At 31.2% G+C, this 25,091-nt stretch overlaps 1 protein-coding gene across 1 annotated transcript; it reads left to right on the top strand.

Annotated features, from left to right (window-relative positions):
• The first annotated feature begins 245 nt into the window (after nt 1–245).
• On the top strand, nt 246–5,630 carry LOC133295591 (prefoldin subunit 3). The gene is made up of 6 exons (XM_061494430.1): nt 246–401; nt 1,303–1,360; nt 2,095–2,166; nt 4,437–4,556; nt 4,643–4,744; nt 5,236–5,630. Exons 1-6 carry the CDS (start codon nt 253–255, stop codon nt 5,314–5,316), a joined length of 582 nt encoding a protein of 193 aa, XP_061350414.1. The 5' UTR covers nt 246–252; the 3' UTR covers nt 5,317–5,630.
• Nucleotides 5,631–25,091: the final 19,461 nt, after the last annotated feature.

Below are 25,091 nucleotides of genomic sequence, written 5' to 3'. Positions count from 1 at the left end.
TGAAAATCAACGATGATTAGGTTGGTGGTAAAGGTGATAAATTTTTTTGCAGTTTTTTTTTTTTTATAACCATTAACAGTCTCCAAAACCAGGAAAAGGTAAAATCCAATTTGCCAATTCTTCATAATTTCCAAGGCCCATTAGGAAAAAGCAAGCCCAAAAGAAAAACCGAACGTGGGCTTAGTTGACCCATAACCCAAAATAAAACGACAACCGATAAAGCGTTGTGTCGTTGATCGCGCAGTGTCAACAATGGCTTCTTCATCTTCATCGTCAGGTTCAGGTCCAGTGGTGACGGAGCGAAGAGGAATACCAGGTGCTCAGTTCGTAGAAGATGTCCACACTTATCTCGCTCAGTCAGGCCTCGATGTTAGCTCCGCCCTCGCTTTTCTTCAAGAAAGGTTTTCAACTATATTCTCCCTTATCATTATTCACTATACATTTTTTACTTCATGATTATCAATAACTGATTTTTTAAGGTTTTTCTTTCTTTTCGCTGCTTGATCCCTTAAAAATGTCTAGGGTTACAGATATTGATGTGAATGTATAATTGCTGGCGGTGTAGGTTTTAGATAATAGGATGAAAAATGAAGATTTTCTGTGCAAAGGTAGGGATGGATAACAAATTCAACTAAATATTAAGTGAAGGAGCTCAATGGATGGTTTAGAGTTTAGACTGTATAACCTGCGGCTGTGAAACTGTTGTTTTGGATTTTTGGAATGGTGAGAAATATTGTACATGATCAAATGAATTACCTGGAAATCAGGAGTGACTGAATGGTTTATGAGAGTTATCGTGGATCAATAATAAATTTGTTTACTACTTCTGGACCTCTGGTATATACTTCAAATAACCTACTTGAAATTATGGTTTGTTGTTATTTTTGTTACTGTGATATGTATAGTTGGTTTAATTGATGAGGCAGCTTTTAATGCGATTTTTAGACTGCAATCAATGTGAGTCCTTCTTAAAACTTTGGAAAGTATCGTCCTTGAGTTGTCATTCTTTAGATTCATTAAGTGTACAATTCACATAATTAAGTTCTTCCTTATAATGTTTAAAGAACAGTACTTATGCGTATGAAACTCCTTGCATTGTTATTATGTCATTCTGTGTTAATTTTGCAAAGAAACTAGATTTCACAAATTGCTGTTGCATTGACCAGACTCTTGAGAACCCAAAAGTTCATTCTTATGCTTAAAGAAGAACTTATGAATGAGTTTATTTCATGCTTTTTGGGGAATTTCACATTCATTCTTGAGTTTTTGTATGAATGATGACCCATCATATTTTTCTTGCAGACTTCAGCAATACAAGTTAGTCGAAATGAAGCTCCTTGCTCAGCAAAGGGATCTTCAGGTTTCATTGCCTTATATATCTATAGATTATACTTAATCATCAATCCTAAAGAAGCCACACTGAGGCATGCTTTTATGTTGTAATTGTCTTGTTGATATTTTGACTGAAGTCTAAAAGGACAACAAATCATATTATGTTTCTAGCTAGAATCAATGGCCTTGAGTAAGATAATAACTGCTATAAGAGCATGTGTGAATTTGATATTTTTATGCCAGTTTAGGCTCCTACTGGACAGGATCAGTCAGCAAGCTCTTTGTCCTGTGATATGTATTAAATTTTATTATTTTCAGACTTGTGCCATGGGATTCCACACTATAGTTTTGAAAACATATATGGGCTGCAACCAGACCCCAACAGTTGAATTTAGAGCTGAGCTGAGTTGCATTGTATTTACGCTGGTAGACATAGACTCCAATCTAAAGTTGTCATATTTTCTTTATTTTTTCTGTTCCTAACTGCCTCGGCTTCATACTTTGAGGAAAAAATGCTGGTTTAGAATGTAATTAATTTAAATCATAAATATCATCTTTCTGAGGATTCATTACCAACTATTAATTTTAAAATTTTAAGTAAAAGAAGAAAACTATTGTTTGTTTATTCTATTTTGGTCAACAGTGACTGACATAAATTGATTCATCCAAATGTTTCTCTCTCTCTCTGTGTGAGCACACGCGCATGTGTTTTTCTTTAAGTATCTAATAAACAGGACACTATTTGTTTTTGATCGTTTTCAGGCAAAGATACCAGATATTGAAAAGTGCTTAGACATTGTTGCTACATTGCAAGCTAAGAAGGGTACTGGTGAGGTTCGTTTGGAGCCTGAATTTTTATAACAAATTATAGTAGTAAATATTATTTAGGTGAAAGATTCTTGAACTTTATACCTTACGAAAATGTCTAGATATAAATGGTACAGATTAGCTACAGCTGAAATCTGAAGTGCTGTGCATCTTATTCTGCTTATGCATATAAAGTTGGGATGAAAATGTATGCCATAATTTTTGTACTGTTGATACATCATACATCCTCAAGACTTCCTGATTCCTAAGTGCCCTTATGAGGAAAAAATGACATAAAGAGAGAGTATGCTAGAATTAATTTCATGGCTCATGACATGACCTTTGTTTAGAGGTATCCTTTTTCTTTTTCCTTGTTGGCAGCTAGCGTGTAGGGGATTGCATTGTCGTTCACCTTTTTTTTTTCCCTCCATGAAGAAGTTGATGGCGCAGGTCCCCATGTTTTAATTGTCGGACTTCGATGCTGCTGCTTGTTTCAATTTTCTAGTTTTATGACATCGTTTATATATATGCCTTGATCTTTTTCTCTGGGTATAGTTTTATCTTAAGTTTATACCATATGAAAAAGTTCTTATTGTCCGTTGGGATTTGTCTATTGTTAACTGTAACCCCTAATGGTTGATTCATCATCTCAAGCTTAGTCAGAGTCTGCTGTTGTGTTCATCCCTCGTATCATATAACATTGATTAATCTCTTTCCGAACCCAGAGAGGCAGTCCTAGATGCACACATACCGGAGTTTTCATGTTTGTGCTGAATGCACTGCATCACTTTCATATTCATGCTTACACGTGTTAGTTTCTTGCATAAACAAACCACACTTTTCCATTGGGAATTAGGGATAAACCTTTATAACTGGCTTTCCTGCTTGTTCTAAAGGGATTCGTTTCAGTATCACTAGAACCCTCATAGATGTAAAATAATGTATGTCAGAAACACCAAGGATGTGCAAAAATTATGCAGAGTTGTATATTTTTAGGTTAGGAAACTGCCTTAGACTCAACGAAGGAATAAAAGAAAAATGTTCAAAACAAAACTTGTTGGAGGACAGACGTTGAGCTATAAAAGTGAGCTTTGCTCCTTGTTTGCTAGTTTTGCTTGTATTTGGGAGATCATGCCCTAAACACTTATATCTACAACTCTTTGGCTGTCTGTACTATGTGCACAAGAGTAAAGAGTCAGATTGTCAAAATAATGGAGGGTGTAACTTAATACATGGATCCTAAAATATATCTTTCTCTACTTTTCCCTCAAATGAAGAGCGAAGTCAATTTCAAATGTCTGAATGTTATGGTCTATCTCAAATTTGCATTCTGTTTAGGAGAATTGCAAATGATGCTACATTTATAGTGCAGACTGTAGAATATTAGATGGGGTGTGTTTGATGTCATGGTCTCAATCCCTGCTTCTTTCTCAGGTTTACAAGGGTTCCTGTTTAACAAAATCATCCCCCCATCTTGCAAAAGAAATAAATTCAACACTATTGCAAGTGATATTATATTTTGTCAATGGTAACAAAATCGCAATGCCATACATGCATTGCTTGTGGATAGATAAAGAACTTGTTTGGCACCTTTTCTTTTAAGCTAAAAGTTACTTTTGGACTTTTTTTTTGGATACAAGTTACTTTTAAACTAAAGTTAAAGAAAAAGAGCTTAAAAAATAAAGATAAAAGATGTTTGGTGATTATATAAAGTTGTTTTGATGGTTTTGAAGGAGGGAAAATAAAATAATTTATTATGAAGATGAATTATTAGGGTAAAGGATAAAATTTATTAATACAAGTTTAGAATAAGGGTAAAACTGTAAAATAAATATGAGGAGTCAAAAAAGCTAGCATACATCTTTAGAAAAAGCTCCTCTTGAGAGCTTTTATCTTTTAGCTTTTTTGTTCATTGTAAAAAAAAGCTCTTTTATAATAAGAGCTTTTATAAAAACATATTTGGCTAAGCTTTTGCTTTTAAGGAGAAGAAAAGATAAAAATAAGACATGTCAAACTGGCACAAAGTCAAAACTAAGTTTTGAGAGGGGTCAAAATTGCTGCCTATCCAATAACTATTGCTAATTATGCTGTTGTATAAATCCAGGCTCAGCTGTTGTTAGGGAGCCCTAAGTACTTATTTGTCAATTCCTCATCATTTTGTGTGTACTTAAAATATTTAATTTTAATTTTGATCCGTTGATAAACCATATGATGCCACCTAAGTTTCTACTGGAAGCAAAAAACATTAGTTGTGTTATGTTATGAAATAGAATATTTATATTTGACTTTAAATGCAGGATCTTATTGCTGATTTTGAAGTGTCAGAAGGCATATATTCACGAGCTCGTGTAGAGGAAACTGACTGTGTGTGTTTATGGCTGGGAGCAAATGTTATGTTGGAATATTCATTAGAGGAGGTGCTTGTTTGTTAGATTTAGGTGTTATTTTCTTCTTCTTTTTGAATTTTTTTCCCACATAAGTAGAATGTAAATTTCTGTTGCAGGCTACTGGTCTTCTACAGAAGAACCTGGATAATGCTAGAGCCAGTTTAGAAGTTCTTGTTGCAGATCTACAGTTCTTGAGGGAGCAGGTGACAATTACTCAGGTCAGATTGCTAACTTATAATTGCTCCATATCTTTCTGCATTTCCCACACCATCCAATAAAAAGTAAATAAATGTTAAGGGCATTCAACTTGTATAGCATGGGGATGTGGCTCAAGCCGTTGAGTCCTTTGCAAAGTGGAGTTTTTAGCAGGAGGGGTAGAGCATGAGAAGGTAGAAAATAAAAAAGGAAGCGAAAATTGAGAGGGATACAAAAGTTTTTATTTCACTGGTTAGTTTTTTCGCATAGAAAATGAAAAAACTTAAATTGGAAAATTGAACGGGAGAAAATTATTTAATTTGGACCTTGATATTGCATTTTGATTTTACTTTGATCTCAAATTTGGCATATAATAGATGTATCAGGGACACTTGAACACCACTTCTTTTCTTTTCTTTTTATGTGTAGTTGATTTTGTTTATCAATTATCACCCAATCTTTCCACAATGTGCTGGAAATTTTAGTTATTGATTGTTTATTGATATTTGATCAGGTTACAATTGCTCGCGTGTATAATTGGGATGTTCATCAACGAAGGATTCAACAAGCTGCTCCTACGACTGCTCAAGACTAGTAAAAGGAGAGAATTTATCTGCACCTAGATCTAAATTTGGGCACTTATTTCTTTTCAGTTGAGAGTATGATTCTAATCTTTTGCCAGTTTCTAATTTAGATGAATCGTGGGTTGCTTCCCAAGTTCCGGTTTCACCAAGGTAGATTCTAAGATTGGAACCATTTTTTATATATGCCTGTTAATCTCCTGGCCTCTGGAACATTTGTAAAATGCCCCATATATATTATTAGGTTGATGGGACAGTTTTGTTTGGTGTGATCATATTGGTATGTTCTACTCTGCAATTTGGTTTTACTTGTTTAATTTTATATTCCTTATGTTATGCTAATGTTATTTGTCTCTGAGTAAGCTGTGTTTTAAATTCAAATCCTGTATCAGAGGGTAATCAGAAGGGGCCCACAGAAGTTTCTGTTTGTGAATGAAATTCATCGGCGAAACCACGCCAAAAAAAAGAAGACAAAACATCATAATCAATTGCTCTCCAATGATGTCACCTTCATCTTATCTTTCCCCAAAACGGTCATAGATCTTAATGGTTTCTGATAAATATAACAGGGTTTAATCTCATGTCGTAAGAGGGAAAATTATTTCTTATACATACATAAAAATGTATGGAGTTTATATTTTTTTTCTCTCTTCTTTTTATATGATTTCATATGAGCTTTATATATTTTTATATGTATAAAAAATAATTTTATTTCTTTAAAGAAAAACATCAAACCCATATAATATTGCCATTTGTTAGTCAAGAATGAGATAGTACCTGGTTGGATATGCGATCTAGTCAACTTGGCTACTGATATACTTTCTGAAAAGCAACTTAATAATAGAAAACTGGGTAGAGTGTTTAAGCTCCGTTTGTTTGAAGGATGAGTGGCACTGTTGTTCATATGCCAAAACAGGCTTGACATGAGGTTGATACATACAAGGTTGGCGGACTAATTAATTTTTTCGGCATAGACTCTTCAAATAGGGACCCATAACAACGACGGTGGGTGTTTGAATTCAAAAGCATGCCCCAACCTTACTAACATTAATGAGTACAGCTTTTTATTATTCTTTTTACCCCCACTTTCAAGTAGAAAAGAGCTTTCTTTGTGTTCCTGCAACGAACCATGACTTTATCAGGCCATCAGGGAGAATCAGCCTCTAATCTCAGTCTAAAACGTTCCTGCTTTTGGAATCAGTACTTACTATGATATAAGCTTTTACTTGGTTGGAGTGAATAAAATATGTGAAATCATAATTGTCATAAATTAATTTATGGGTTAGGATTATGTTACATTGCTATAAGTTACATTCTTAATTTTAATTTTGGTCATTCATCCTATTTATGTTTAACGACTAATTTTTTAATTTTGTGAGTCATTAAATATAAGTAGGTCAATGGTCCATCTTGTAAATGATGTTTGCTATTGTTTCAAAATTCTAAATTTTTATATAAAAGTGTATGAATAATTTTATTACACCTCTTAATAATAGGGTAGGAATATAGATCACGCAAACATGGAATTGGACATGAACAAACATATATATCAAGTCTTAGTATAAGGTTAACCTTTTGGGTCAAGGACTTCTGATATTGTAATTATGATTCGGTTAAGGTCGTAATTCACTGCCACTGCTAGTGCCAAATAAATATTAACACCGTACAATTCAATCTGATTGCAAGTATTTGAAGTTTTGTCTTGCACAGTTTAATACATATTACACGGAACGGACACTTTCTTTAGGTGTATGTGCTTGGAAGGTAAAAGATATAACCCAACTTGTTATCAAAAATATATATATATAACCCAACTAAAAGTGATTACCTTAAGATCGAATTTCGATCTTAAAGAAATACTCATGGGAGATAATTGACCTTTATCACACTCTATATTTCACAAAGAAAAAAATATATAAAGTGGGTGACAGTTTCTCTAAAACGTGTTTTAAAATGTTTAAGTAAACATATTCATAATTATGTTTTCGGAAAATCATAAATTAATACAAGGCTAAGTTATTTTATCTACGCTATCTACCAATCTCTAACGCTGTTATATTATAATCTAAAAAAGAAAGAAAAAAAATGGTAAAAGTTAGTTGAGATTATGCTCCAACGGTATTGGAGAGTGGTAAGTAAAATAGGAATGGAAAAAAATAAATATAATAACCTATCTCATTAATACAAAGTATACTTTTTTCTTGGGTGCAGAATCGTATACTTTAAATATAAAATAAAATATAAAATTATGGCAATTCAGTTGGCGCTAGTTAACTAAGCAGGTCGGGGTAAGAGCACGTGTTCGATTCTCTCCAATACCATTTTTGAAGAGGTTTAAACTTTAAAGTCTTAATACTGAAATCCTCCCCGAATCGACTAGTCACAAAATAATGAACTAATTGAAATATTTTAAAAATATATATATATAAAATAAAATTTGTCTGTTTGGGGTGTAAGTTTCTCGCAAATTAAAAAAAAATTGTTATTAAATAGTTAGTATTTATTTATTTTTACATTTTATTCATGCTACCTGCACTACTACGTACATCTTGTTATAACTTGTTATGTTTTATTTATTTTAACCCTATCTTCTCTCTTTCTCCCTGCACTACTCCGTACAACAAATTACAAATTATAATAGTTTAATTGACGTATAGAAATTGAGTAAGTAGAAAGGAGTAAGAGTGTGTCTTCAATCTTTTTTAATACTATTTTTGGAAGAGGTTTAAAACTTTAATCTGGATCCGCTTCAAACTCCGGATTAATTCATAAAATTTTTATAAAATTAACGCGGGAAAGGAGGGGGGGGGGGGGGGGGGGGGGGGGATAATCTCAAAAAAAAAAAAAACTCCTTCTCTTGTTAGAATATTGTTTCGTTGCCTTACGTTGCCTAGTAACCTGGTAATTCAAACTATTGGTGACAGTCAAAGTTTCTTATCAATTATCTAACCCATAAAGTCTATTTCATTGTGCCCTTTCATAGTTTCAAGCAAACTTTTCTCGCCTTCAGTAGTTTTCATTAGTTGCGGTAACAAAGTTCCAACGCTCTATCACTAAACACGTGGATCAATTAGTAAAAAATTGTTCAAGTTGATTCGGTGGCTTCAAATTCAAGTTTTAGGTATATATACAACTGTACTAAAAATTTGGTAAAAAAAATTTATGGCATTCTTATTATTCTATCCAGCTCGATCGAATTAGTCAATTAATCAATGAATCCGAGAAGAAATCTAAATAAAAAAAAGTTTGAAAAGGTCTTAATAACCAAAAATGAATAAATAAAATTGAAAGTGTCTTCGTGGACCAAAAATATGCCTCATGAATCAAGAACTTATATATGGCTAATTCTGGTTGATAGGGTTATTGTGCCTTGAATTACATCGGCAGGGTCAAACATATATCTCTGTCAAAGAACCCTCCAAGGTATAGCTATGGTTGACCTTACTAGACGGGACCCGTGCCCATTTAATGCCTGAAGGGTGGTCACAAAACTTAATTAGCATGTTGTTGATAGCCATAACTAAAGTCATCGTCGATCAATACATAAGTTATAACACACTTCCCCTTCTGACCTCAACATGAATTTCTGTTGTATTTTTAGGGCCTGTTCGTTATATTCCATACATCATGTCCTTGAAATATTAATTATAAATTAAATTGTGCAGCCTGCCTTTCATTTATCATCCCCTTCTTTTATATGACGATGGTGATATTCAAGTTTGTCAATTACAAATCCATTTTGGAATTCTCTAATTTTAAGAATGTAAGACTTTGAGTCAAATATTATTTCATGAGTCAGGATCCTTTGACATTGGTGTCAAATTTTAAAATTTGACACCAAATCTTAACCTTTAATTTTCACAATCAATGATCAGGATTGGGTTAGAGACGGTAATTAAATAAAGAACTTCCTAAAGCAATTACTCTAAGATTCAAATACATGATACTACGAGATAAATTCACTTAATAAAAATGCGTGAAAGAGTATTGACTAACATCCTACTTCCAGTGTGACCAGCTAATTATTGTGTATTTGTTAGAAGTAGGGCCGTAAATAAGTTAGGCAAGGCTAGGCTTTTGCTTAAATATGTCATGTCTTTGTAAAAAATTATGGGTATGGCCTGACATATTAGCCTGTGTAGGCCTCAAATTACAAGTCTGGTCTGACCTATATTTAAAAAATAAAAGTCTTGACCTAAGCCTGTTAGCATGTTTAAACCTATTAAACATTTAAGAATTAAAAGAATAACTAAAATAATATTAATTTATTATTCAAAATTTTTAAAATAATATTATTATTTATTATATTTTAAATAAACAATATGATATAGGCCGGCCTGTAGGCTTATAGGCCCGACATGTACTAAAAAGCTTATGGCCTGTTTTTCAAATAGTTTTTTTTAAGAGCCTAGGCCTGTTCTATTTTACTATTTATAATAGGCCAAGCTTTGCCTAATATAGGCTAGGTCGTAGGCCGGCCTAACCCATTTACACCCCTAATTAGAAGGTAAAAGAGAGAAAATGGAAAATATTAATTTCATTAATTGGTTAATTCATTTGTACATCTGGAGCTCTTATATAGAATAACATAACTAAAAAATAGAAAGAAAATAGTAAGATCTAGAATATCTCAATTAAAAATAAAATAAAATATTCATATCTCTAATACTCCCCCTCAAGATGGAGGGTGAATAGGATGAACATTTCTTCTTGGAAAGAAAGAAAGCTAAAAACAAAGCTTCACGAAATATCAACCGGAGAAATCGGTAGGACAACAAATCAACTGGAATGATCATCAGTCCGAAGAGCTGGTAAAAAGACAGTACTGGAATGAACATCAACTATAATGTGCTGGAATGAACATTAGTAAAGGAAGGGCTGGGATGGACGTCAGTCTGAACATCAGTGCTGCAACTAAGATAAAAGTCGAAGGAGCCACTATAACTGGGATAATCCGTAGACCAGGCAACAACCGAGGTAAATGTTCCCCCAGAATTGGAGGCCAAAATAAAGTCAAACAATGGCAAAACCAAATACAAGTCATATCAAATTTGAATAACCACAAACATACGTGGGAATAAAATCAAAGTAGCCAAAATACAAGCCAGGAAAAAAATCAAAATCAAAAGATAGAACCACTCATCCAAATAACTTCAACGGAGATTTTGGTTGAACACTTGGTACATAGAAAGAACTGGTGAGAGGCAGAGGTAGAGAAATATGTAAAATAGATGAAAAAGCTATAGGGACTAAAGAACACAGATCTGAAAAATGAAGATGACCCAGATCTGTGGGAAAAAAGCATGGAAAGCATTTTTGAGGAAGAAGAAATCAGTGAACCGAAGACGGAAGAGTTGAAATGATGGTTGAAGAGGAAAACCAGGAAGGGAATCTTAGGCTATGCAACTCCCCTCATCACCACAAGAGGCTGTTACAGAGGAGTTGGTTTGTTGAAGTTTTCCCTTAGAGAGAGAGAGAGAGAGAGAAATAGCAGAAACAAAAAAGGGAGATAAAAAAAAACTCAACAAATGTGTATCCCAAACAACCTCTGATGAGGAGAAAAAAAAATTAATGATCCGTAAAGTAAATGATCGGAGAATGCCTGAAAAGAGAAGGACATGGCCGGAAGAAGAGAAACGCGGCCGGAGGAGAGAAAGACACGACGAAGGTACATGGGGGTCCGACGAACAAGAAAATAAAAAAGATCTGAGAGATCTAGAAGTTGCCAGAGAAGATAACCTACAACAAATGACAAATGAGAAGAACATAAATCTGGGTAGACAGAACCACATATTTGGAATGCTGCTAGAGAGATCTGGAAAACGCATGGAAATTTTGAGCAACCAGACGGAGAGATCACGTGGAAGGTGCTGAAAAAAGAGACGACCAACAACTAAAAAAAATTGAAGAACACGCCGAAAAATCATGCACAGCGGAAAGTGGACGAAAATGATGATCGAAAAAAAAAGCCAGACGTAAAGAGAAAGAAAGATTGATGAATAAAAAAAATATTATGAGTGCAGCGGATCCTCCATTCTTAGAGGATAAAAAATTGCTCTGATACCATATAAAGAACCACTTCAACCTCAAAGCTTAAGGCTTTGTTTGGAGTCATTTTTAGGAGGAAAAGGAAAGGAAGGACGGGGTTTTCATTATACCTTCCTTTGTCTAGGAGTTTAAAGAAATAGGGAAAGTGAATTTGGAATTTTTGTAAAATCTTCTAAAATCATTCTCTCCCTTAAAATTGAAGTTCCCCTAATTTGGGGGGTTTAAGGGAGAAATATTGGAAATTACTTATCTACCCTTAGCATTAAATTGTGAAAACTACATAAGTGTAAATCATTTTTTAAATGTGACAATACTAGAAAAGTCTCAAATACCGACATAATTTATCTACGAAAAATATTCTGTCAAAAATAATGACGATTTTTTTTGACAAAAATCATATTTTGTCGAAAGTAGACACAAATTTTTTTTTCGTTGAAACTAAAGACGAAATTAGACAAAGAACAAGATTTGGTCATAATCAATGACATAAAAAAAATTCACGCAAAATATTTTCGTAAGAATTTTTGACGAAAAACATTTTGGTAAATAATTTTGACGGAAAAAAATTCGTCAAAATTCGTTTTGGAATCTAAATTCCGTCAAATTATTTGACGAAAAATATTTTCATAAATTTTTTTGACGAAAAGCATTTCTGTAAAAGAAATTGACGAAAAATATATTCCGTCAAATTTCTGTACGAAATCTAAATTTCGTCAAAGAACTCATTTCCATAAAAAATTTTGGACCAAAAACTTTCCGTCAAAATTTTGACTGAATTTTTTTTTTGTCAAAATCTTTTGACGGAAACTAAATTTCGACAAAAAATGTATTCCTGTAAAAATTTTCAACAAATAAAAATTTTCGTTGCCTTTCCACAAAAAGTATTCCAACAGAAAAATACTTTTTCGATGGAATTTTCGTCGTTTACAACACAGAAATTTCGTCGAAAATATGATATTTTTTAGTAGTGTGAAAATATATAAATAATTTTGTTAGAAATTTTAAATTTAATTTAATTTGTAAAATATAATAATTATATTAATTTTGAAAAGAGGTCAAAATGGTAAAATATCTTACTAACCCTCTATTTTTCTCTCTTACCTTTTTTTTAAACTCCCAAACAAGGGAAGGGAATACCTTCCAATTTCTTTCACTTCCTTTCCCTTAGATTCTCTTCCTTCCCTTTCCCTCCAAAGGCTCTTTCCCTTTGGGTGAAGGGCTTTTTTAATAATTTATATTAATCTCTAACATACTCCCTTACGCAAGAGCCTTTGGGCTTGAAACGTCAATTATTTCATAGGTCCAATTTTTTGTTTACCTTATGCTTATTTAATTCCTCAAGCAGAGAGCGGTGAGGATCGAACTCGTGACCTTGTGGTCACTGAAGTTTTGATACCATGTTAAAAGGTAAAAGGGAGAAAATAGAAAATATTGATTTCAGTGATTGGTTAATTATTTGTACATATAGAGAGCTCTTATATAGAAGAGCATAACTAGATAATAGAAAGAAAATAGAAATATCTAAAATATCTCATTTAAAAATAAAAAAATATTTATATCTCTAATAGTATTTAATAAATAAAATTAATAAAGAGATATCAAAAGTTTTTGGCAGAGGTGGAATCTTAATAATAGTTAAACCCTTCAATGCCTCATAATTTGTCAATTCCATTTCCATTACTGAAAATGCGTATTTTATTTTATTTTTTTATTTTTTTGTCCAAGACTTTCAGTATCCAAAAATTATTTGAGTTGAGTGGAGTTATAAGTTAAGAAAACAAAATTCTTCAGACGCCAAAAAATGCGTGATTGAATTACATGCATTATATGAAACCATTCAACGCCGAAATTAATTTGCTTAAATTAAATGTGCCATCATATATATTATATGGGTTATATTTATCTTCTTTTACATAAGATAATTACATTTTCTACACACACAAAAGCTAGGTGGGTCCCATTTCTTTTTTTCTCTCTCCTCTTACCTATGGGTCCCACTTGTAATCTTGTTTCTACAACATAAGATAAGCATTTTCCTACAACATAAGAAAATTATTTCCCATATTATATACCACCCATGTAATGGTATATTCCGCAGTTCATACATATCCCTACGAAGAGTTCACTCTGGAATTTTAATTTGTATTATAATTAATCCAAAACGTTCAAATTAATCACATCCACATATAGATAGATATGGTATAACTAAAGACTAAAGAGATATCCATCTATGTCTTGCAATAATTGAGGTACGAAGTGGCACGATATTAATTTTTATAATGTAAAAATAAATCAACCGAATCTCTCTTTAAGTTGTAATCAACAATGATAAATGGGAAACTTGTTTATATACTGATACTGAACGTCCTACATCAACTATATAATTATACACAACAACCATCGAACGATAAAGTAGCCGTGCATATACCTACAAGAATTTGTTTATTCGTAACGTTTTCAAGAATTTATAGAAGTGATATCAATCAATCAATATATATATATATATATGGGGAAAACATTTCTGCAAGCCACTTTAGATAAGGTTGTCTACCGTTACCATTTTTCACTAAGTAAGACCGATCGTACATTAAAATTGCATTTTCACTCTCCGCCACGTCAGTCGACAATGTCTGAGGAAAGAGAAAAAAAGAACAGCTTTATTGTTATAACTAAGTAGGACCAGTCGTACTTAGTGAAAAAGAGGTAGCTGTAGACAACCTTATCTAAAGTGGCTATAGATATACTTTTCCCTATATATATATGGGGTAAGATCCTTTGACACCAGTGTCAAATTTGAAATTTGGCACCTCATCTGAAAGTCATTAGATGAAAAAAGATCAAAGGTGTCACATGCTTATAAATCAGAGTCGTTGATCTTTTTCGATCCAATGGCTTTTAGATGAGGTGTCAAATTTCAAATTTAACACTGGTGTCAAAGGATCCTACCTCTATATATATAGGGAAAACATTTTCTCATGCCATAGAACAGTTGTTTTCTTCTATAAGTGACTCTTCGATTTTCGTGCAATATTTTCTTTTGTTTTTTTATTTTTTTTAATAGATGTGGGCCCCACGTAAAATGTGTCTACAATATGAGAAAATTTTTTCCTACCGCATGAAAAAATCGAAACCCACACACACACACACACATATATATATATATATATATATATATATATATATATATATATATATAAAACATCAGGATCATTTTACATTAGTTTTACACCACATCTCAGCTGCTGATTTCCATACATCCAACAGCTATAATTTAGGAAACGATACGAATTAATTAATATTAATCATTAATTACACTACAAATACCAACCGATGATTTTTGCCCATTAACGGTTGAGATGTGGTCTAAGACTTATTAGTCTTACACTGGTGTAAAAAGAACATGCCCTATTTACAAAAAAAAAAAAAAAAGAACATGTATATATATATATATATATATATATATATAGGGAAAACATTTTCTCCTTTTAAAGGAGAAAATTTTTCTCTTGTTAGTGACACATTGTATAAGTGGGTCCCACAAAATGGTGAAAAGAGAAAAAAATTAAATATGGGACCCACATATGCTTTGAGTCACTAACATAAGAAAAATTTTCTCCTTTAAAAGGAGAAAATATTTTCCCATATATATATATATATATATATATATATATATATATATATATATTTTTTTTTTTTTTTTTCTACCTCCTAAAAAAAGTTCCATATATATGTAATTGTGGAATATACATACACATTTATGAAATGATCTCACACAGATTATATTTGACCTCTGTAGAACCACAAGCTATATAGTTTTAGGGAAAAGTGTTTATTCTTTTAAATGACATAACTTATATTTTTTCACTCTCATAAAGAGATAGGACCATACCTTTATATTTTTTGTACACTCTCTCTCCTCCTTTGTCTATCTCTTTCTCTCACTTAAAACGACACAACTTTACATCCTTTAAAATGATACACACTTTTCCCATAGTTTTATTTATACGAAAGTTTAGGGGGGGGGGGGGGGGGGGAAAGTTTGTTGAAGTGAAAAATGGATAATGTTTTTTCATGTAAGCTCCCCTAAGATCTCTGTAAAAAATATTTTTATGAAGGTAACCCGTAAGTATTTTGTACAATATATAAGGGGTTTGATATTTCTCATATTGTATGAGATATCTCTTATACACATATAAAAGTGTGTGGGGCTCATATGAAAAAAAAAAAGAGAAAAAAACACGAACCCCGTGCACTTTTATGTATGTGTAAGAAATAATTTTAGCTTTTATACAACATATGAGAGATATTAAACATATAGGGCATGTTTGATGCATAGTATAGGATAAGACATGATAGTATAAGGCCTGATTGTATAAGACCTGATTGAATTTTAATATAATCCAACGTTTAGCACGATATTGTATAAAATAATATATTGTATAAGATAATATCATCTAGTATTTGGTAATGCACTGTATAATACTATATAGGATAAAAATAAATATTTTTAATAAAAATATCATTTAGTAAAGAATTTATATAATTCTTCAAAAAATGTCATATAATATTAATTTTTATAAATATTTATTGATTAGTGTGTCCAAAACATAAATTAATTTTTATATAAATAAAATATTCAATATTTTAAAAATTAATATATTGAAAAAATAATTTTTATTTTAATATAATAATATTAAAATAATATATTAATTTTTTAGAATTGCACTGGTCAACGATGTTAATATAATAACCTCTTATCAGACCTTATCCCTCCTCGTTAGGCCTGATTAAGGTATACATCATTTTGTTTATTATGGAATTCTGCTGTATAAACTTATATACTATACGATGGTCACACCAAACAACTGAAAATGTCATAACGTATAGTATAAGCTTATGCTATCATGCCTTATACGTCACACCAAACAGGCTCATATGTGAGTATTTTCAACTTTAGGTAAAATAAAAAAAGATAAATTAAAAATATTTAATTAAGAGCTAATGTTGGAAATGGAAATAATGAAGATGGAGGTAATTATGAAAAGATTGCTGACCTAATTGTAATCTCTCATTATTAATTGATTTAGATATTTTCCTCAAATAGAAGAAATCAAATATGTATAAATCCCCTAATTGTACATTGTAAGTAATAGCAGAATTGATGTCCCAAATATTATATATAGAGAGGGAAATCCTGGAAAATAATCATGAGAGAAAGGGGGAGAAAATTATTTTTGTAGACATCGGTCACAATAACCACATTATTCCTTCTTTTTTTGAAACTGATCATAATTACCTCTTTGAGGCGAATCAGAACTCTCTGGTATCCTCACGGGTTCGACTCTTTGAGCCGCCTATGCGACTAATCCAGAGTTCGGGTGCGAGTCTAAGGATTACAGTACTTATGCCCCTCCCAGATGATGTTGGTGGGATTCGAACCGAGGTCCTCTCCCACCACTCAGTCCCCATGCTACCAACTGAGCCACCACACTTGGGTATAACCACATTATTCCTTGTTTGTCTTTATTTCAAATTTGTTTTATCTATTTTACTTATTATTATACTTTAACAGCTAAAATGTCTAAAATTATAAAAGAAATATGCATAAAACGGGGCAGTTATACTTATTATTAAAAAAAAATTACAACTCCTACTATTAAATTAATCACCGTTGATTTTCGTCAATCTAACCGTTATAATTTATTGGGTCACACTTATTAATTAATTATTAATTCTCAATAAATTATAACCGTTAAATTCGAGGATATCAACGGTGATTAGTTTAAGGAAAAAACGTTCATCCTTTTAAAGAATATAACTTTGTGTCATTCTAGATTCTAACCGTTGATTTCCGTCAATCAATAGTTAGGATTTATTGTGTCAAAGTTATTAATTAATTAGTGATTTACAATAAAACCCTATAAATCATAACCATTGATTGACGGAAATCAACGGTTAGGATCTAGAATGACACAAAGTTATATTCTTTAAAAGGACAAACATTTTTCCCTTTGTTTAATAGTAAAAGGAAAAAGTGTAAAACATTTTGGTAGTAAGTAGGGGTGAAAGTGGGCTGGGCTGGGCCAAGCTTTGCCCCGAAAAGCCCAAGCCTTCTTCAAAAAATTTCAATTTGGTCTGGCTCAAGCCTAGTACGAGTCTAACTGTTAGCCTGACTTGGCCCGTTTATAAAAAAACAAACGGCCTGGCCTAGCCCATTAGCCTGTTAATTTTTAACTTCCTAGCAGAATCGTGAATCAACTTTACAAAATACTCAAATTTTGTTGCTATACCAAAAATCATAATTTCAACGTCCAAACAGAATCATGAATCACAATAAAACTCATACAATCTGCATATAAGTCAATTTCAAAAGTAAAATGCTTAAACTAGATAACATATATTTCATCAGATCCAACAAATAAATGCATACTATGTAAATTAAAATAACTACATGAATCTAACAAACACATCATGATGTTTGTAGTAAGTATAACATCTCCCAAAAACCTTTTAATATATTCATATACACAATCTAACATGCTGAGATGTTGGTTCCTCCCACATAAGAAATAAAGTTAGATTTCTATTAAAATATAATCGAATATAATTAAGTTTTAAATAATTGCAATTGATTAAATTTATATCTTTTATTTTTTCTTCAAGTCATACTTATTTTATTTTATTTTTTAAAAATAAATAGTACAATATAAGCCGGCCTGTAGGCTTATAGGCTAGGCCTTGTGAAAATGAGCCTACGACCTTTTTATTAAGCAAGCTTTTTCATGGTCAAAGTCCGACCTATTTTACGAAATATACTATGTCAGGTCTAGTCTGATGTAGGCCGAGTCGTAGGCAGGCCTGGCCTAGTTTCACCCCTAGTAGTAAGTATAACCTCTCCTTAAAACATATAAATTAAAAGATAAAATATTTAAAATTATAAAGAATAAGTAGCCAACAACAACAATAAAAGTGAGCGAATTACCTTTAGGAGGGGTTTAAAGCTTTAATCCTGGACCCGCCCCAAATCGGATTAGTTGTGAAGCAATGAACCGATTGGAATGTTTTTTTTAAAAAAGAGTGAGCAAATTATGATAAACCGTTAAAAGAATGTATCACTATATAAGCCACAAACAACGTTAATCGAAAGGGTAAAATTATAGTCAAATAATGTTAAATGCAATTTAACAAAGGGATGTCATTATCTTATTTTACGTAAGATAATTACCTCATGTTCTTCTCACATAAAATATTGTGCCATCATTTTTTTTATAATGGGTGATGAGCTCCATCATATCATGTGTCTATAATAGAGAATAGTTATCTCCAACAACATAAGAAAATAGAACCCTTTAACAAATTGTATTGTCAGAGAAATATAAAAATCTTTAATGGGTTTTCACTTTCAAGCGAGCTGTTAGGTCATGCATTAATTGTTTTACATTATATAAAAACCTACGTGATCAAGGGATTATGAGTTCGATCCTCACTGTCCCTATGAGGTGTGTGTTAGAAAAATATAAAAGCATAGCCCTTTGCAATATTCACACTTTAAGTCTAAAGTGCTCTTGCTTGAAAGAGTGTTGAAAAATAAAATTCACGTTTCAAGTCTAAATAGTTTTTATGTGAATATAAAAACCTACGAGGAAGTGTATTAGAAAAATATAAAAATCATGTTTCAAGTCCAAAAAAATGAGATTGTGCAATACAAAAATCGTTAATGAAACTTTTGCATGTTGAGTTGTATTATAAAAATCATTAATAAGTTTTCACTTACAAACTTAATCTATTGAGTTGAATTGATTGCCGATCACACGTCAACAAAAGCATAAGTCTTTGTTTAATCTTGTAGCATGATTTGATGTTAGAATATGAGAATTTTATGAATTGGTAAAATTATGAATTATTAGAATATCGTGATGGGTTCCTAACCATATATTAAATTTTGATTTAATAATAAACATTTAAAATTGAATTAAAAGTTTGAAGAATAAAAATATTGAAATAAAAAAGTATGAAATTATCACCATAAATTTATTAATTAATGATTAAGATTTTTTTTGATATAATATAATTATGTTAAGTAAAATATGAGAGAACGCGATTAAATTTATCGCACCCCCGTTGCGGCGACATTTATGTTGTTGTTTTCCGAACTCCCAAACACGACCTTTGTATGTTATGTCGGTTGTTGTTGCTCTCCCATCTGGTTCAGGGGACACAGCCCATTGCAGCACCACACAGAGTCACAGACACAGCACCAGAAAGAGAGAGAATGAAAAAACAACCACCGACAGTCCAGCCAAGGAAAATATTTTCACATCCCGTAATACTAAAAATTAAATATATTCTTTATTAAATTCGAAAAAGAATAATATAATTGACTTTTTCATTTTATCCACGTTATTTTCCCCTCAGTCTCATCTTTTCCTATTTTTAGTAAAAGAATACGTACTCACGTAAATCGTAATATGCTCGCCGCAAGGCCCGTTGCGCAGCCTCTTTCCTCCTCCAGCTAAGAGTCCACACCCTGGTCTATGCTTGGCACGTGAAATGAATTTCACCTGGTGAGACCAAATCATATAATCAATTTAAAAAGCTATTAGAATTGATCTAGTAATTAATAAAGAGTTTGTGTAGTTCGTATTAGATTATTTATTTAATTTTTATAATTATATAAAATAAAATAAAGAATAAAATAATCAATTCAAATTTGTTTACCTTCTACTGTTACTGTCGTTTATCACGTGTCTTGTAACTAGTCTCACTCTCAACAACCCCCGCTCCAATCTTACTATCTAAGTAATCATCCAACCTCAGATCTACGTACCAATTACAGTTTGTTTGAACATGTCTTAGTATTTTGAATTGTAAAAAATGTAACTCTTTCTTAGTATTGATTTTAACTTACTTCGTTGTACCCTTCTGCAATTCATCGAATTAATCAAAAAGTTAGAATTGCTAAAAATCGCTCAATCTATAACTATATACTTTATCTAATGAAAGTTGTGGAATGTTATACTTAGTATTTTTTTTTATTATCTCTTATTATTAAATCTTAACTGTTGGTTTTTGTTAATCTAACAGTTGTAATTTATTGGGTCATACTTATTAATTAATTATTAATTTTTAATAAATTATAATCGTTAGATTGACAGAAATCATCGGTTAAGATTTGGTAGTAAGAAAAAGAGATAGTAAGTATAACCTCTCCTGTGCAAGTTTATGTATTAAATAAAGAGTTTGTTTTTCTTGCGGTCAATGTAGATAAGATAAATTATCTACATTGAACTTAAAACAACGTCTTTTGCAACAAAAATCAAAGTATTTTTGTAATTATAATTTATTTCAAGGTTATAATAGTCTTTCTTATTATAATTTTGTAATTTTTTAACACAAAATGATGTCATTTTGAGAGTGAATGTAGATAACTTATCTATATTCACTGTATAAATGTTAAAGCCTTAAATAAATTATATATACTCTAGTAAAAGTTCGTCTAGTTAAACTAAAAAAAAAAAAACGAATTCATTGGATTGAAATTGGGAATTTATTATATATTAAAAAAATAGAATAGAAATAAATGAAAGACATAGCCATGATAAACGCTTCTTTGTCTCATATTATCCCAACAAGTCACAACAGATAATATATTCCCGCGATTCACATTTTAAAATAAACAAACACAGTAATAACTTTTCCGTTGATATTGATAACATTGATGGAATGGAATGAATAGAAAAAAGAGCGAGAGGTGGAAAGAAAAGAGGATAAAAACAAATCAAAGAGCTAAAGATATAAATTTAAAATGAACAAGAAGGCAATTAATTGCAAAACAAAACAACATACACAACGGTCGTTACAGATCTTATACAATACAGCTGTTGAGTTTTGCAAGAGCGTGCGTTACAAGTTAATCGCAGAATATACCCAAACCGCGTAAAGTGCATGTGCTTTCAGTAAATGCCAGCCGTTTGATTTGACACGTAGGAGCCAAACACACTAGGATGTCTCCATTTGTGAAGCCAACACTGGCAGTGGCTATTCCCTCACGAGATTGAAGTATTACTTTAGACTTGGAGAGCATCAATCTTCTTATGATAAATCAATAAATAGTTAACTATTATTTTAGAAGAAGTGAACTTCTATTGTTACTAATTAAATGAATCGATTTTCATAAAATATATTTTATTCATAACTTTTTTCTAAGAAAAAAATCAACTAAACACTACGTCAAAATAATTTATAGAGAAAAATATTTTTACAGTTGCAGATAAGTTATATGCATTTATTTTCAAAACGACGTTGTTTTAAAATTGAAAGATTAGAAAATTATAATTATAAAGATTATAAAAACCCTGAAATAAATTAAAATTTCAAAAATATCATAATTTTTGCCTCAAAATAACGTCGTATTAGACTTACTGCAGATAACTTATATGCAAGAAAAATGAACCCTAATTGATAATATGAACCAAAAAATATCAGCAAGACAATAATGTTACCGGTGATTAAAGTTGAAGTGTTCAATAATTAATTCTCAAAATAAATTTGAGATTCTTAATTAATGTTTTGAATTAAGATGTTGAACTAGTTAACGTGATTTTGTCTTTTTAGTTCTCATGAAAAGTATGCAATTAATTTATTTTTTTATGCTATAGTGAATTAGTGATACTCAAATTTAAACTAATAACTCCATGTGAACATGAATCAACTAGTAAGAGATTGATCTATAGTTTAATTAGTGATCTCAAGTTTGAGTTATACAGCTGTGATAAAGCTTGATAAGAAGAGTTTTATCGCTGTAATCATATTCAACTTAGATCGAACTTGTCAATATCCAAAAAAATATTTCCATACAAACTATTCAAGTTTCTTACCGCTAAACTGCTCTTAATGATTTAAAATATGCAGTTAATAACTCATCTAAGATTAACGTCCCAGTCCGTCTTTAATTCTCTCCTATGTTACACTGGCCTAATAATGTTAAGTGTCTTTTTAACATTGAGGGACAATCTTGTCTTTCCACAGTTGAAGAGCTTTAAATATTTTAATATAAAATATACCCATTTTCTCTGAAAGATACTTCTATCAACTTTAAAATTTCAAAGTTGAAAAACTGCATTTGTTTTTTTTATCTCTGTATTTGAAGTTTTAAACGTGGGGTATTTGTTTTTAGTGTAACAGGAAAAACAAATCTCATTCCTACACAAACATTTGTGGGTCTGACAAGCTTTTTTTTTTTTTCTACTAAAAAAAATATAAATTTGCTAGATCCACAAACCAAAAAGAATAAAAAAATAAAATAAAGAACTAAGATTAAAATTTTGTATCTAGATAAGGGTGTTGTTTTCTCTTACACCTGGAGAAAAACAAGCATTTATGCAAAATAGTATGAGAAGGCATAAATATTTTGAAAAACTAAATAGTAAATATTTCTCTGCGGAAAATGTGCACTATTTTTCATTCAATCATTTAAACAAAGACTGACAAGATTTAAATGTAATTTTTTTTTCTTCTTCAAAACCAATATAATCAAAATCAGAAAAGAGTCTAATCATCAAATAACTGTTATACTTATTTTAAAATATTTAAATTTGTTTTTTACGAACTCACAAGAAATTGAATATAGTAGTAACCGAACCATCATTTCTTAAAAGTAGTGTTTTAAAACTCGGATCGGTCATCGAACCGGTCGAGGTACTGGGTCACTGGTTCAACCGGATTCAACCGGATTTACTGTTCACATATTAAAAGTATAAAAATATTACTTATATTAATAAAAATTCACATAAGAAAACTATCAATGAGCTTCAAAAAATAAAATGATTTTCAATGATAGCAAATATTATATACTTCTAAGCTTCTAGCTCTAGACCATATCCTAATATTGGATTAAAATTGCAATATAAGTTAAATGCACCTTTTGTGCTTGACATGATACTGGTAAATTAAATCATGATAACAAATAGAATGCATGAAATATACACTAAGAAAAAAGTGTCACCGTTATCAAGATAACAAATAGTATGCATGAAATATACACTAAAAAAAAGTGTCCAGCGTTGAGATGAGATCATGAAACCATCAGTGTTTATCACCACTTAACTTCATGAGATCATTATAAGATGCAACTAAATTACATAAACAAACTGCACTAATCTAAAATACCTTATTATTTTCACCTTACTTTTAATCATATTCATCATAAAATATGAATATGATTTAATTCAAGAGTTCTTATCAACAAAAATTTTTTTTACCAAAAAAAGAAACAAAATTATATATATAAAAGATCGATTGAGTGTAAAATTTACTATTCTTAATTCTTACAGTATATATATAGAGTTATGATCATTTTATACCGGTATAGTTATACTCTCAATCTTGATTGTTGATTTTATATGTAAAGAAACAATTCAACCCAAAAATTTAAATTGTTGGTTAGGCTACATTAAAGGTTTTATATATCTCAACACGCCCCCCTCATAAAAGGGCCAAAAATGGGGGGCGACAAGAATTGAACTTGGGAAACCGAGATTCTGATAGCATGTAAAAAACCAATTCAACCCAGAAGCTTAAGCTGTTGGGTGTGGCTACATTAATGATTTTATATATCTCAAAAAATAGTTCTGATTTATTAAATATTTAAGTCATTAGATTCAAGCAAATCAATACTCAATATTTGAAGTAAGATTTCTAATTCGTATATCGGTATAAAAATATCCTAATTGATATATATATATATATATATATGTGTGTGTGTGGGATATGTTATTCTGCCTACTCTTATTTTGCATACCTTTGCCTATCCCTTTCAATATCGTTCAATTGCAATCTCATCCAACGGTCGATATTTGTGATATAAAATAAACCATTTTCTCCCTTTCTTTCTTCTCATTTTCTCTCACACTTTTTCTCTCTCCTCCCCTTTCTCTCCTCCTTCCTCTGTTACCGAGACTGAAAATCGAAAGTAAAACACATACGAACATCAATTAAAAAACCTCACTTATTTATCTATCCCTAAACAAAATATCTTCAAAATTAAAGATGTCCGGATAAAAAGTAACCGAAAATAATTCATATAATTCTATAAAGGGGTTTGCATTCATCATTTAACATGACCACAAAAAGTTTCCTAAACACACAATATTTTGTGGGACCCGCATGTTTTGAAGGAAAAAAAAAAGTTATGGCACGTAAAACGAATCTCTATAACATAACACAATCATTTTTCCTACAACATAACTCTTATAAAACCCTTCTATGAAATCCCAAATACGAGACAATCAAAATTCAAACTTGCAAAGAGTCCGCAAAGCGAATATCAACTGCAAAATATCTTCTGTTTCGAAGCGTATGATCAGTTTGGTTCAAGGAGTGTTGTATATTTCATTTTTCTAATAACGACGAATTTTCCCAGGAGCGAGAGAGGTGGGGACAGGATTTGGTGCTTTGAATTTCTGGGAAATTTTTTTTTGATTCTATCGAATTTCAAATGAACAGTATCTTCTCTATGATTCTATTATCATTTAATTGCGCCTCGCATGGTGATTAAGATTCATCTATCGCGTTGATGCAGTTTCTCCTTCTTCTTCTGTTCCAACTTTGGCTATAAAGAACCGAGACCCCTGTTGTGGAAACATCAAATAAAATCAAAAACTTGTTTTTGAATCTGAATTGGGTACCAAAACACATACTCTTGTTTTGATTGTCTCATATTTGAGATTTATAGAATTATATA

The sequence above is a fragment of the Gastrolobium bilobum genome, unplaced genomic scaffold (genome assembly GCF_033153095.1).
Source record: "Gastrolobium bilobum isolate Gb01-03AN ecotype WA unplaced genomic scaffold, APGP_CSIRO_Gbil_v1 utg9484, whole genome shotgun sequence".
Classification (NCBI taxonomy): Eukaryota; Viridiplantae; Streptophyta; class Magnoliopsida; order Fabales; family Fabaceae; genus Gastrolobium; species Gastrolobium bilobum.
Note: the sequence above shows the minus strand (reverse complement) of the source record. Positions and strands in the feature narration are given on the sequence as shown.

What these genes read in the sequence shown, in the direction of transcription:
- LOC133295591 (XM_061494430.1), top strand. Translation starts at nt 253, where the DNA reads ATGGCTTCTTCATCTTCATCGTCAGGTTCAGGTCCAGTGGTGACGGAG. An exon ending in CTCGCTTTTCTTCAAGAAAG is followed by an intron (nt 402 to 1,302) that starts GTTTTCAACTAT and finishes TTTTTCTTGCAG; the next exon opens with ACTTCAGCAATACAAGTTAG. An exon ending in CTAAGAAGGGTACTGGTGAG is followed by an intron (nt 2,167 to 4,436) that starts GTTCGTTTGGAG and finishes CTTTAAATGCAG; the next exon opens with GATCTTATTGCTGATTTTGA.